Source organism: Pundamilia nyererei, unplaced genomic scaffold, assembly GCF_000239375.1.
Source record: "Pundamilia nyererei isolate P.nyererei 1_Seehausen unplaced genomic scaffold, PunNye1.0 scaffold00023, whole genome shotgun sequence".
Classification (NCBI taxonomy): Eukaryota; Metazoa; Chordata; class Actinopteri; order Cichliformes; family Cichlidae; genus Pundamilia; species Pundamilia nyererei.
The window spans coordinates 2,746,750-2,762,227 of record NW_005187424.1 but is presented as its reverse complement, the minus strand read 5'-3'; the positions used below and the strand labels follow the sequence as shown (position 1 = coordinate 2,762,227).

The 15,478-nt window shown below is 39.7% G+C and overlaps 1 protein-coding gene across 13 annotated transcripts in view; it reads left to right on the top strand.

The window, feature by feature from the left end:
- The first annotated feature begins 2,381 nt into the window (after positions 1–2,381).
- kif1aa (kinesin family member 1Aa) overlaps positions 2,382–15,478 on the top strand; it is a 48,020-nt gene continuing 34,923 nt past the window's right edge. For all 13 annotated transcript variants that reach the window (XM_013909354.1, XM_013909352.1, XM_013909348.1 and 10 more), the window contains exons 1-6: positions 2,382–2,719; positions 5,267–5,425; positions 14,430–14,503; positions 14,636–14,818; positions 14,907–14,972; positions 15,060–15,238. In XM_013909354.1, coding sequence (XP_013764808.1) covers positions 5,320–5,425; positions 14,430–14,503; positions 14,636–14,818; positions 14,907–14,972; positions 15,060–15,238 — 608 coding nt within the window. In that variant the 5' untranslated portion in view covers positions 2,382–2,719; positions 5,267–5,319. The remainder of the gene's footprint in view (positions 2,720–5,266; positions 5,426–14,429; positions 14,504–14,635; positions 14,819–14,906; positions 14,973–15,059; positions 15,239–15,478) is intronic.

Sequence of the window (15,478 nt, the reverse complement as noted above, 5' to 3'; positions counted from 1 at the left end):
ACCAGACAAAGAGTTCCTGTTGACTGCCTTTTACTGCCTAAACCTTTTTGCAAATTGCTGCAAATTATTTTCAGGAAGAAAAAAAAGAATTTGTTCAGAAAGCTGCTCCTCAGATGCCAAATAATAAAATTCTTTTTTTTTAAATATACACATAAGATTTTTTTTAACTATACACACTGGCTGTCAGTGAAAATAAAATTTATTGATCTGTTAGCATCGAGCTTTACAGGCACTAAATCTTCATTGTCCAGTAGCAGGATCCTGTCATCTTGTTTTTTGCCAGTGATGTAGGGTGTCTACACATTCCCCTAACAAATAAAAGCTCCCCGGTTTGATCCCAGGAGGAGGCACAAGTCTCTTTCAAGGCTGTGTCGACTCAAATATGCAAAGTTACCTGCTGTGGCGACGCCGTGTGAATAAAAGAGCAGCTGAAAGAAGCTTCTTCTTCTCTCATCTCTGTTATCAACCTGATGCTAAAGATCCAAAGGGTTCAGTGCTGCATGCGTCTTACATTATCCATGCTTCCCATGATAATGTTATTAGAAAATACAGCATACATATTCATTTGCTGTGTATGCAATATCAAGCTTTATTTTATCCATGAAGCCTGGTGATGCAAATCAACCAGTTGAACTAAAGGGTCTGCTTAAAGACATAGAAACCTATTCCAGCTGCCATAGGGTGAGAAACTGGTACACCCTGGACAGGTCACCAGTCTGTCACAGGGGCCTCTTATTTACCACTTTTAGTACCAATTCAGACAAAAATTGAGGTTATTGTAGACAGTCCTAAAATTCTTAGAAATATGGTTTCTGGGCAGATACCTCCAGCAGCACTGAGGGGAATCTTGGAGTCATTTTTGACCACAATATGTCCTTCAATGTACACATTAAGCAAAAATAACTGCTCTCTGTCAACAGTGCTAAACTGTGAACATCCAGTCACTATAACTGCATTTAAAATTCTTCTTCTCACATGCAAAATGTTGAATAATAAGGCCACATCTTATCTTAAACCTTATATTATGTTATTATCCCAATAGAGCACTTCACGCACAGACTGCAGGCTTATTTGTGGATATTTAAAAGTAGAATGGGAGGTACAGGCTTCAGCTGTCAGACCCCCTTTCCTGACAACTCTTAACTAAGAGAATCCAGCTGTGTGGTGTGTGGCGTAAATGCTTTCAAATGTAATAAATAAGGCACTTGTAGAAAAAAATGCTGCTGTGCATATTAAATGGAGTATTTATTTGTCAAATAGGCATACTGTCACTCCTTAATGTAGTCAGTAAATTTGAAAAAATAGAGCTAGAATGATGAGTTTTTGAATTTTCATTCATTCCCTCTGATGGAAATTGTGTGTTTATCTGAGTATCTCTCTGAAGCAGACAGTGTTTTTCTGCCTGTAAAAATGGTCCTCTCTCTCAAGGAAAATTTAACTGAAATTTTATTGATCAGTGAAAAACATAATATGACATCAGTGCTTCTTACTGCCATGAGTCAAAATCTCTATATTTTGGGAAAATGCAATTAATATAATTATAAAGCTGAGACTCATTAAGTTCACTTCATGGAACTGAGTCATGGTTGTCAAAAAGTGTCTTAATCTGTGCTTTTCCTGTTTCAGATGTTCTAATCCACAGAACACGGGTGGAATTAAGGTATGACAAATCGTCCAGAATTGATAGTTTTCACATATTTTCAATTTTTTCAAGAAGCTACATATAAGTGGAAACTAAAGTGTGGGTTGCATGTCTTAAAAGAATACATACATAGGTGCATGTGCATTTAGCTGCTTCCTTTTCAAAAGGAAGGTCAAAAAACAAACTGCACGTATTGTTTGTTTAGCAATCAACGTTTATTATTTGCTGCAGTAAAATACAGCGACACACTTTAAAACTGCAATGCGGAAACAAAAATCGTTGTCATAAATAAACACATCTCAAGAAAAATAAAACATTTGGGCCTTATATTGTTGTTTTCTGCTGTGATGCCGTTCCCGAGGCCTGGCTCTACTCTAAGAAGCTGTATTGGATGTTTCAGTGAACACTCAGTTTCCATGCGCGGCGACCTGCTTTGTGCCACTTGTCTCCTCTCGGCTTGATGTCCCTGATCTGACCTACTAAACCTTACAAGTACAACACCGTTTGTGTGTCCTCACATGCACTGCTTCCAAAACAATCCTCCAAGTAATCCAGGCTGACTTTACCCCTCGAGAAAAACTCTAATTCCCCCGCTATCCGCGAGTTTTACCTTTAATAAAAGGGTTTTCTCTATTACAGCTTTCATAAGAGGTCATAAGCGGGATACTAATCCCACTCCCTGCCTCCGCCTCTCCCTCTCTCTCTCTTCCCACTACTGCATTGATGCTGTTACCTCCCTCGGTGATGATGTCACTGGCTCAGTGGAGCTCGAGCATCCTTGCCAAAGACAGGGAGACAACAGAGCCGTTTTGATCGCTTCGGCCGAACATCCCAAGCTGCCTTTCCGTTTTCCTTGAGTCCCCACTGGCAGTCACGGGTGGAGGAAGAGGAGGTACAGGTACAAGGCACCAGCAGGCGGTGACTTCCTCAGCCCTTCATGGAGAAGGGAAGCTGTTAGCAGGGGCGGTGCCAGACCTGGAGGAGAGCAGCGGAGGTGGTGGTGGTGTCCGCGGAGCTGGACAATAAAACAGACGAGCACGAGAAATAGAGCCAATTCACGTTATTGGCATTGCCGAGGTAGGGCGGCTTTTTTTTCAGTGTTTCCATTGTCACAGTGCTGATGCAGTTTTAATGAAGCAGCCTTTATTTACTTAGTGTTAAATCTCCTGGGGAGAGATGGGCTTAGGGTGCGGCCATTGAAGAGGCTGTCATTGTCGGGAAAAAGGCAGCCTAGAGCGATACAGAGGCATTAAAGCTGCTGTCCCACACCAGCTATGTGCTGTCATGTTGTTTAACTGCGTCTATTTTTAATAAAGAGGCTTTTATTTGTGTGAGCAGGACGGCAGCAATAAATGCACTGTCATTGGGGGAAAGGTGAGGTAGACGTGTGCGCTAAAGTGTTGTGTCATAACGCCAAAAGCTGCTGAAATGACGCAATAAATGATGTTTTTTATCAAGTCAAAATGGTCAGTTTAAGCTTGATAACGACAGTGTCCATGACTTGCGTTTTATGGACCTGCTGCCATCCTGAAAAACAAAGTTGTTTGTTTTGTAAAAGCATTTAATAAATTCACAGTTACCTAATCAATAAGGAAAATTTGCCTAAAGTCTTGTCAAAAACATTATGTGCATTACTTTAGTCTTTGTCACTGGGAAAATGGTGGCCGCCCAGCTGAGCTCCATCATCAGCTGATTGGTGTGTGAGCAGATTATGACCATGGATGTTATGTGGAAAGGGGAAAAAAAGAAGTGGAAATATATTTTCACAAGATGCACAAGTTGCACTGTGACATGATTAATATTTTCCATTTCAGATAACAAAACCAGAGCCGATTTATGGCACACCTTGTACACCATTCGCTCCTTTTCATTTATTAATCCTGATTTTTAGCCTGCAGTCAGTTCACACCTGTTTTGCTGTTGTACTATGTTCCCTGCATGCATCTTGCCAGTGAATCTGTTCAGGTGCCAGCTGGAGAGGATGTACCAGGAATCGGGGTGACACAGCAGATTTACATTCAGTGATGAAAGACAATCTGAGTCACGAACACGCTCTGAGTATTGGTACCAAATCTGACGTGATCCCAAATCTTAGGCATCAGTTGAGTAAAAGAAATGATAGACTGTCTTATTAATATTCATAGCTGTACCTGATGCAGCATCACTGAAATCTAATTGTATCATAGCGCTCGCTGTCAAGCTTATTGATAACCACATTAAAAATTTTGATGATGAGTCATGCTTGTACTTGATCCACCCACCACACACTAAAATCTATTGAATGTAATTTTTTTGCCTTTTGAGTGACTGCGTAACGAGTCGTTGGTGAAATGGAGCTGCTGAATGGAACCAGACCCTGGATTTGTGGCTGGTTTCAGTGCCATTGTCATCCAGAGAAACAGCCTGACATTTAGCTGCTGCTGCACTTCTTTTGTTACAGCTTGCTTTATTATCCATTACTCCCCTGGCTGTAGCTGACCATGCATGGTCTTTTCATGTTACAGCCACTTAGCCCTGCCCTACGCTATTGTCCCAGTCTCATCAACCGCAAGATGCAATATTGCAACTTTACAATTTCTAACAAAACAATGCAAAAATAAGACAACATTTGTAATATTATGCAAACAGAGCACATGCTAGAAAAGTCTGCTATGGCATGAACTGATGGATGTTTATAAAACCAGTAAATCTAGTAATAAGGACAGTCGTTCCCGACCTTTTACTGGCCTGGGAAATGGACTCAAGTATCCCTTCTTCACAATGTTAAAATTAGAACTGTACTTTTACTAAACTGTACAGAATAGCTAATTATAATAGTTGATATTAAACATGACCAACAATTGAAATAATGAGGTCATCAGGCATTCAAGAAATTCATGTGAGCAGAAAGCTTGATTTTTTTTAGATTGATCTGTCATATCGAGGCCCCACCCATTTGCTTTTCACATGCTCTTTTTGCGAGGGGCAGCCAATCAGAAGAATGCTGGCTTATTAGGAGACTGGATAAACGTTGATGATTGAGTGATCCCACTCCCTCCGCTGAAAAGTAGTTAAAATACTTTTAGTTGTTTTAACCCTTTAGACATTTTTTTTAATCTAATTTTAAGCTTTCAGCTCCCCATTTATCAGTCGTGTATGCTGGCCTAACTTTTTGTCTGTGGTTAAGCTTTTTGTCCATTTGACAGTTCATCACTGCATTTTATGTGGTATTAAACATGAACAAAGTTTCAGATAATTGATCGGTGTATGTACAAGTAATCCCTTTGAGCCCACAGCTGTAAACAGTCAGCTTCTTTACCCTTAGATCCTGATGATGTCATCGTGAAGGGATTTGAATTTGAAATATGGCAGAAAATATACTACTAACTATACTCTATGTTTCAGTCTTCCTTCTCTACTCTTTAGTGACCTTATGACTATAACTTATATATTCAGATCACGTATGCATTCCTTTTGCCGTCCTGTTTCTACTGCTTATCCATTACTTTGAATTAGCTGTTAAAATGCTGCTTAAGTTGATTAAGTTGCAGTTTCTGGGTTTCTTGGGGAGTGGTTTGCACATTAGTTTTTAGTTTAGTATTGGCAGCAACTCAGTTTTAATTCATATTCTCCTCCTTTCAACAGACTTGCAGACCGGCATTACAGAAAGCACCCCAAGGTGCTAAGAAGACAGCACCATGGCAGGGGCCTCTGTGAAGGTGGCGGTGCGGGTCCGCCCCTTCAATTCTAGGGAGATTGAGAAAGATAGCAAACTGATCATTCAGATGTCTGGAAACACCACTAGTAAGTACTCTAACTAGGATTTTTTCATAGAACTGTGGTTTTACTGAAAAAAGTGCATGTTTTTTTATTATCTTCGAGGCTGACTTATACAGTGAAGTAAAACTGTAATTAAGTCTGACAGATGTTTGCTTAACCTGGGGGAGGCTTCTTCTTCCACGAGGCATTAAGCACAAGGTTTTCCAGCTGTAGCTCACCTCCACCTTTAACCTTTCTGTGCGGTTGGATTACTGAACCATTAATTTCCTCTGTACATGTAAGGCGTATTTCAAGACACATCAAATTAGCAACATTTTATAGAGACTCAGACTCAGTTTCTGTGGGAGCAAACCTTTTTCCTGCCTCAGACAAAATGAGATCTAACTGAACTTGTTTGAGACAATTGAGGGCGACCGTGGCTCAGGGGGTTGGGAAGTGTATCTGTAACCGGAAGGTCGCCGGTTCGATCCCTGGGCTCTCTGTCCTGGTCGCTGTGTTCTTGGGCAAGACACTTTACCTTACTGCCTACTGGTGTTGGCCAGAGGGGCCAATGGCGCGATATGGCAGCCTCGCTTCTGTCAGTCTGCCCCAGGGTAGGTGTGGCTACAACCGTAGCTGCTTCCACCAGTGTGTGAATGTGAGAATGAATGAATAATGGCATTGTAAAGCGCTTTGGGTGCCTTGAAAAGCGCTATATAAATCCAATCCATTATTAATATGTAATTACTACAGGGTCCACCTTTTCAGCAGCTAAACCGTGAAGGATTTAGCACATCACCAGCTTTGCAAATCAGTTGAACATCACGTGTTAGGCGACATAATCTTCTCATTTATTTTGGACAAGTCCAGCTATTTATGAATACAGATTAAAAATTATTCCTTCTTCACCATTTTATAATTAATCTTTCTGTTCAAGTATATGCAGTGAACAATTTTGTTATAATCTAAAACCAGCCACATTAATTTTCCTAGGAAACCTGCTCTGTGAGTTTCCTTCACTTTTAAAAAAACATGTACTTAAGAGCAGCACACATTCATAGATTTAACAGAGGACTGAGCGAAGAGACTGGAAAGACACTCGATATGTAGTCTGCTTAGCAAGGTAAAGCCGTTTGTCAATAATTGATGAGACTTCCTAAAATATTTACCGTTTGGCCTAATTTAGGCATCTCCCTCCTCCCTGCTCATGTCACGGGTGACTACATAACGAGCTGGGTGGCCTTTCTGGGCCGTCATATTTTTATGTGGGATGGTGTTTAAGAACTCGTTTGAAATTTTTTACTGTACAGTAGGAGTGATGTTACTTCGTTTGGCTTCCTTCTCTGTTTCTATGGCAGTGAACAATAAGTGTTTGCCTACTTCAGCAGTGTAAACATAGACCAGAGGTACCGGAGTCCATTGGGAATAAACTGGCAGCGTGTGGAGTGATAAAAAGTCCTTGAAGATGTACTGTTTTAAGCCATCTGTGAATTTGATTTTTAATCACACAAATCCCTTTTTTATGTTTTTATCCATGACATTATCCACACGCATGTAAATTTAAAACACTTCACGAACACTGCCATCATTGTTTAACACTGTTTAAAGCTTGTCTTAAAAAGTGCTTTACAGTAAATTGCTTTGCAAAGATCACAAAAATCAACTAGTCGAACGAATACCAGGGTCTCACACTTAAGCTAGAAATCATTTAAACCAAGAAATAATCAGGTTTATAGCTTTCCTGAGGAGGTTTATTCCATAGGTTTTGGCCCACAAATTCTCTGTCTCCTTGAGATTTCAACGGCACCTCTGGTTCAGATAAAACAATCGTGGTGATAGCTTTGGTCTTGGTTCTAATACAGCGATCTACTTTAATCTAGTATAACACAGGTTACTGAAAAAGGTATAGTCAGACCTGCATGTGGGCAAAATGGAAGCATTTGTGTTTGATTTGTCTAATTCTGATCAGAAATTTAAGACGACCTTCTAACAAAGTGGCTGCTGCTATGAGCTAGATCTGATGTCCAGCCCACAGGAGCTGCAGCTTGAAATAATGCACTGCTCAAAAACCAAAGCAAGTGCTAATAAATTAGATGAATGCAATATGAGTTTTTGTAGCAGAGGCTTGCTTCTGTTGTTCTCCAGCAGAAAGAAATAATGGGGGATTTTCAGCCACCTGCCCTATAAAGTTTATTAAAACCACAGTGGGGCTTGCAATAAATATATGCAGTATGCTTTCTGAATTTCATATTGTGTTGATGCGTTAATCTGGAAAAAGATACACATTAATTCATTTATTCTTACATATTAAAAGGAAGTCACCACTTTATGTCATATATAGGTGTGAATTTATTATATTTCTCTTTCAGTTATTTTTCCTAAAACCCAGACATTAAACATCCTGTCAACACTTTTAAGAAGCTTCACGTTTTTCAGATACACAAAGCTGCTTTCAGTGAGACTGCCGGTCTTTCAGTGGAGCAGATTGTTCTCTTCCAAACTGAGTCAATAGCTCTGGATGTGGGCTGGAGGATGTGAGCAGGCTGATGTCATGAAAAAGCCCATTGGTTGCAGTGTCTGGAGGGGATAGAGAATCGGGGTATAAATGCCCCCTTGTCTCTCTGTAGTCTGGGTTGAAGAAAGGGAAAAGACGAAGGAGTTCTGGATTTTGTGTGTGTGTGTGTCTCTCGCTTCTTTGTGCTCCCTGACATTCATGTGTGGGTCAATAGCCCAGTTCCCACAAAGCAGGAGAATGGCAGTAATCTTGTTGTCTGATAGAAGTTCCCTCCCACGCCGACCTTAATTAAGATGCAGGGGAAAGACCTGAAGGAATAAGGGGCCTCGCTTTAGAAGACTACTTGCTGCAAATACTCTGTAGATTTCTGTTAATTTTGCTGCAGAAAAGTTATGAAGACATCAAAATTTTCACCATCGAAACATAACAGTTAGCAATATATGCAAAAGCAAGAAATCTAATCAGGTATATGAGTGTAGATGCATTACTTTAACATGCATTTGGTGGTTTCTTTCACATGTGTTCATGCATTATATCCCATTTGGACTATATTCTAAAACAATTGCAGTTTCTCATTCAAGTAGCATGAGCTTAGCAGTGCACTGCACTAAGGATATGAATTGCATATTGGAATTGGCTGCAGCCTAAACCTTGATGCTCTTTCATAGGCAGCAGGAAGTGAATAGAGTAGTTTAAAAGCCTGTGGGAAAACAGCCATGATTCTCACTTGGTTTATGACCTTGTTAACCACTGTTATGGTGACTTTATGGTCTGATTGCCATTTTAAATTGTTCTTTAGTGCATCATAATGGTGATCTAAATCATCATCTCCATTAGAGTAAAATAGACACCAAAGCAGGGTATTCTTTAAAGCCTCAGCTCAGCCCACAAGCGTTGTCCCTTGTTTCAAAGACGATAACAACAAACTTGCCCATACGGAAAAGAAATAGTAAAAACTTATATGTGATTACTCATGAAAGTGGCCACTTTCATGAGTAAATCATATAAGGCTTACATGATTTACTCATGAAAGTGGCCACTTTCGCATTACTTTCATACATTGTTTTAGTAAGTGTCCAAAACATACAAGTTTCATTATATAATTTTTCAAGGGATCTTATATCTGTTTTCACACTTATATGCTTTTCATACAAGTTTCACACAAGACAGATACAAACTTTATAGGATTTATATATATCTTTTCCATATGGGTGAACTTAAAAACAGGGGTGAAATTCCCAGTATTCCCCATTCTATTTATTATTCAACATTGTGACTTTTTCCGGTAACAGTATATCTAACATCTAACGTCTTTTTGAGAGAAATTGTGGATTCATGCCTTTTCTTCATCTGTGTAGTGAAAACCCTCATTACCATAATGATTACTGCTCTTTTATGTAAAAGTGCGTCATGGAAAGACTCGTTTGACAGTCAGACTTCATAAACTCAGATACAAATCAGCAAACAGCTGCTGCGGCTGAATATAGTATCTACGTGGCTTTCCTCCAGTCCCTGTCAGTGAGTTCATATCCCCTCTTTCAGACCTGCTGACGCAACCACATTTCGTCTTCTATTGACTGGGGCAGGTCAGCCGTGACAGTCCTGAGCAGCATCACTCAGTCACAATTATGAAGACCTAGCAGCTATGACAAAGACAAACATGGAATGTGCAGTAAAAGGATACTGAAAACATGACAGAAGGGCAACTGAAATTAACCTCGAGCAGATAATCGCTGCTATAATTAGGAAAAAGACGAGGAACGTGGGCGTTCCTGACAGATATAGTGATGAGTGGAGGCATTTGATAAAGTGGGAAACTTTAAAACTGGGCCACCTGATCAGCATGAGCAGTACTATTTTCAGTCACGGTTACGTAAAAAGATTATTTGATGTTATTAGGGAAATATTAGGAAAATATAAAACATATAGAATGCTCAAAATTGGAATACAGTGTAGTGGTATTCTTTCATAATACACAGCTATAAAAAAAACATTGTTGCAAGTACATTTTAAGGTGGTAAACATTTGCAAAAAGATTAAACAAAAACAGTAAACAGTAATAAATTTTTTTGCCCAATAAGTCCTTCATTTTAAAATTCATAGAATAAATGTTTATAAAGAAATATAGATTCAACATTGTAAATATAGACTGTTAATGCAAATCATACACTGTTGTTTTAATAAATCAAATTACATTAACTTAAAATATTTTGTTATCACATGCCGGTTTTTACAGTTCAGTTAATTACCTCCATGCAAAAACTGAATTAGAAACAGCTTTTATTGAGGTATTTGGGTATTTAGAACACTGAAAAAAAATATGATCAGCAGTTTCTCCGTCTTCATACATTTTTAATATTTGATTACCAAGATATCTTATGTGTATAGTAAAGATGAATGGCAGTGGCCCTGGTGTATACTTTATGTTGATAAATGTATCGATTGGGCTTTTACTTCAAAACACTCCAGACGTGGTGACAAAGACGGAAGAAAATGAACTGCTCGCTTTTCTCGTCTAATTGTCTGCACTTAATGATGGGTCATCAATTAAATCTACAGCTAAAAATTAAAAAGTGCTTCCATCATAAAAAGGGAAGATAGATGGCAAAAGTGGATACGGCAAGGGTTGAAGGAGGTCTCCTCTGTGTGCTTGAAATGACGCAGAAACTGTCCTATGGTGGAGAGATAAGCGATGATCACTGGATGAGATACCTCAGCTATTGATCTTAAACACTCAGTCCTGCTCCCGTGTCTCACTGCAGCCCTCATATATGGTCGGTTACTAAATTAGTTTCAACAATTACTCAGTCAGAAATTCTCTTTTTGTTTGTGGCTACTTTCAGAAAAACGTTTCATTGCAAATAAAAACCTTACATGCATTTAACAAGCTTGGTTAGGATAGTATAAAAGAAGTCTGTACCCGTGCAGTCTGCAAAGGCGGTACCCGGTACTTCCGCTCTGATGGTAATTCGTGCTGCCAGTCACCACCACTCCAAAGTAATTACCTTATCTGAATGCAAGACACTCTTGTATTCTGTGCTTAAGTAGGGAGGCAGAGGGCTCATCTTGTATGAATCACAGCGCTGTTGAAGATGAGTAAGTTTAGAGAGGATGTCATATAGCGAAGGCTTCTGGGCAATAATGAAATCTTGGTTTTTTGTGTTTTTTTTTAATTTTAGGGGTTTGATAAAGCAGCACGGTGGCACAGTGGTTAGCACAGCAAGAAGGTCCTGAGTTCAATTCCACCATCAGGCCGGGGTCTTTCTGTGTGGAGTTTGCATGTTCTCCCCGTGTTTGCGTGGGTTCCCTCCGGGTACTCCGGCTTCCTCCCACCGTCCAAAGACATGCAGCTTGTGGGGATAGGTTAATTGGATAATCCAAATTGCCACTAGGTGTGAATGTGAGTGTGGATGGTTGTCTGTCCCTGTGTGTTGGCCCTGTGACAGACTGGTGACCTGTCCAGGGTGTACCCCGCCTCTCGCTCTATGACAGCTGGGATAGGCTCCAGTGCCCCCCACGACCCTGAAAAGGATAAGCGGAAGCGAATGGATGGATGGTTTGATAAAGTAGTTCATGTCTCCTTTCAGTTATTTACCGAGTGAGTGAATCCAGAGTTTGTAAAAGCAGATCAGCGTTTTCTGTCAGAATGGACAGTTTCCTGATTGTGTAATATTTAGGTAATATTTACTATACACCCAGTTAAAAGCAATAAGTAATGTGACTACTAATACTGCTTAGTGAAATATGTCAGAAAAGGAAATTACTGCATAATAAAAGATGCAACACAGAATAAGCTGCAGTGAAGCAGCACAAACTCCTTCGCTGCTACGTAGGAACTGTCTTTTGTTTCGGCAGCTGTTATTTTTTAAAATTTGTAACCCTTTTTTAACCCTTATTTAAATAAGAAGTAAATGTAGAGAGATTAGTAATCTCCTTTGGGAGAGCATCCTGTTTCAGATAGGCAGCATTAGCAGAGCATGTTTTCCGATGGTGGGAGAAGCCGGAGATTCTGGAGAATATCCGCACAGACGGGCACAACATGTTTGTGTGACAGAAGCAGCACAGGCAACAGTGCTAAACATTAATAATAATTAGTGAGCAGTCTAGATTTGTGATGGTCAGCAGCAAGATACGATGATGATAAGATGAATGAGGATTATTTTTTAACTTTCAGTCAGGTTTAACTTTAACCAAAACTAAGCAGGCCAAAAATCCTAAAACATTGTGGAAAGGTGAAAAATGGACAAAAGAAGAACATATTTCTTTAAAGCTCCATATTTTAAGTGTATTGACGTTGATTGAAGATCCTCTCTTCGAATGTCCTTATGGTTCTCGAAATTGTTTCTGTTAGCAGCGAATACAGATGACACTGCTTGGATAAGTATGGCAAATATGAGGACTGTAGTACATCTATGTTCATATCTGGCCTTCTTCCAGAGTACCAGGATGAGTCACGGCCAGTAAGTGAAGTCTCATCTCTTAGTCATGGCGAGGATTAGATCTGAAATCTGAAACCCAAGTCAGCCACACTGGCCTATATTTCATAGCTGGGAACAGTAGCAGTGTAGAGAGGAAATAAAACTGTGTACACTTACTTGAGCTCGTACTTAGCTCTGGGCCTTTTCCTCTTTTATCGACCGCATCTGCATTAGTAGAGAAAATGGTCTGGAGCCCAGGGAGCAGGGAGGAAGCATCATGTTGGCACCAAGACCAAATGAGATATGTGGGTACACCAACATGTGGAGTAGTATTCATGCCAAAAACAAAAAACAAACTAACCTCGATTTCATTGTGTCTGCTGAGTTTGGACAAATCAGGGTGAAACTGTTTGATGCACAACAACAAAAAAAAAAATCTCAAGAAATACTCTTTATTAGATGTTTTCGCAGAAAAAAGATAATTTGTGTATCTAATATTTTACGTTGTGTTTATATTGTAATGTCTACAAATGAAAAACAAGCACAATAATATTATCAAAAGGTTTTACGTGTAACTTGAAATATTGTTTTCCCCAAAAATGGGTTTTTCCACAAGTTAAATCTATAAAAAGTTGTAATTAGTCCTTTAGTTCGAAGTGCAAAACCTTTTCCGCTGAAAATACTTTAAATACTCTATGCTTTATTTTTGAAACCAGTGTATCATCATCATGTCGATCAGGCCTCGGGGCAGACATCCTTAACATGACGTTAGATTAGCCATCAGTACGATATGATTTAATTATAAATCACTGTTTAACTGGATTTTCTTGAGTTGTCGTCATTCTGGGGATCAGACTGTTAGTGCTTATTCCAAAATCAAATTTTGGCTGCAGAGATGTCTGCCTTCTCTTGAATGTAATGAAAATGTAAAAATCTGGTGTATTTTGGTGCTCAAAACTTGAAATAAAAATGCATTTAAATAACTCAACATCTCTTATTAAAAATATTGAAATACTTATTTTAAAAAAAAATCACAGCTTTTGATGTGAACAGTGTCATGTAGGAACTATCCTTTCCACCATCTTCAATGACCAACATCAGCTGAGAGGAAACTCCATTAATATTTAAACCCGGTCTGTCTTCATGAGAAGATGCATGTTTCCTACTTCCTGCACAAAATCTTCACAATAAGGTTTTGGCACTTTTTTCAGTAACTACATCATGAAACATTGAGTGTTTCAGATGTATTTTTTGTTTGTTTATTCCGTTATATTTAACAGAAACCCGGCATCTCTGCAGTCAATATCTCGAAAACTGGGCAACCTTCACCAAAACAGTCTGGATGAAAAAAAAAGCAATTCAATCTGGAGGGAAAAATGATTTAGGGCGAATTGTCCCTTTAATCTGGGATGAAGTTATACGCTATAACTTCGCTATAACAGTGAATACACTGTTTAATGGGGAGAAGGCATTTCCTGTTTGAGTACCGAGATGGATGCTTAAATAGCTCATGGAGGATTTGTGATTTACAGAACAGCTGGCAGACACAGGAAGACATAAAAGCATATAGACACTTCACTGGCCTTCTGGGAAGACTGAAAGTTATAACACTGACAAAGGTGGAATTTATTGGAGGGCTACCAAAGGTCAGCGGAGCCTGACAGATTACAGCTAAAAGCGGCTGGTTGTTTCAAGCTGTATGCTGTTGAAAGATGAGCTGAGCGCAAGGTGTCCTAGAAAAGTCCTGACAGGTAACAAAATAACTGGCCTTTTTGCCTGTTTCTCAACTGGTTTACCTCATTGACTGGCTGACGGTGTGCGACCTCAGCCTTTGATTTAACAAATATTGGATTTTATACTTTGACATGGTCTCCAATGCCTTCTGTTTGGTCCTATTCTGGATGAAGTGTTCCAATGTGATGCGTTTCTGTAATGAATTTATGTAGGCCAAGCCCAATAACTTAATCCCAAAGGTAGCTGTTGGTGCAGAAAGGAGAGGTGACTGAAACCTTTCCAGCTCTACTAGCACAACATGATACTAACCCAGCTCAGATCCAGTTTCACATGGGTGGTTCTCACCCTCCCTCTGACCCATGTTCCTTGTCCTGTCTTTCAGCCATCATCAACCCCAAGCAGGCCAAAGACAACAAGAGCTTCAACTTTGATTACTCCTACTGGTCTCACACTTCGGTAAGTCATCCGTGCACCCCCGGAGCCCAAACACAACGCATCCACATATTTTCATCAGTTTTGGATATATTTGTTCAAGCCTTACAAGACATTTTTAGTCTTAAATGACCAATTATTGATCTCTGTCCACAGCCCGAAGATGTCAATTATGCATCTCAGAAGCAAGTGTACAAAGACATCGGAGAGGAAATGTTGCTTCATGCCTTTGAAGGCTACAACGTCTGCATCTTTGCATATGGTCAGACGGGTGCAGGCAAGTCCTACACCATGATGGGGAAACAGGATGTGAAGGATCAGCAAGGAATTATTCCCCTGGTACTGACACACTTTGATTAATTTAACAGGGCACATAATAAATTAAATAATTTATCTTTTTGCGGATTATTATGTTTTCCTCTTCCAGCTGTGTGAAGACCTTTTTACAAAGATAAATGATAATACAGACAACAGCATGTCCTACTCTGTAGAGGTGAGTGTGGGCGCCCCTCCTGTTTATACAGTGGATTCAGACCTCGCATCTGTTATAAATGTTCAATCAACTGTCAATTTGAAACAGGTAAGCTACATGGAAATCTACTGTGAGCGTGTGCGGGACTTGCTGAACCCAAAAAACAAAGGGCACCTGCGTGTGCGAGAGCATCCTCTAATGGGACCTTATGTGGAGGACCTGTCCAAGCTGGCTGTCACCTCCTACAATGACATCCAGGACCTGATGGATTCTGGCAACAAGGCTAGGTAATGTAGTCAACTATTTCTTGAGTCTCAGGAAAAGGCAGTGAACCACAGGAGGAGTGCTAAGTTAGCACGTTAGCTTAGCAAGTAGTGTAAACTGCCATAAACTGTGTGAGTGCAACACTAAGGACACATATACCCAGTGGTGCCAACTTAGCGACTTTGTCGCTATATTTAGCGAGTTTTCGGACCCCTTAGCGAATTTTTTTCTAAAAAAAAGTCGCTAAAAAAAGACGTGAAAGC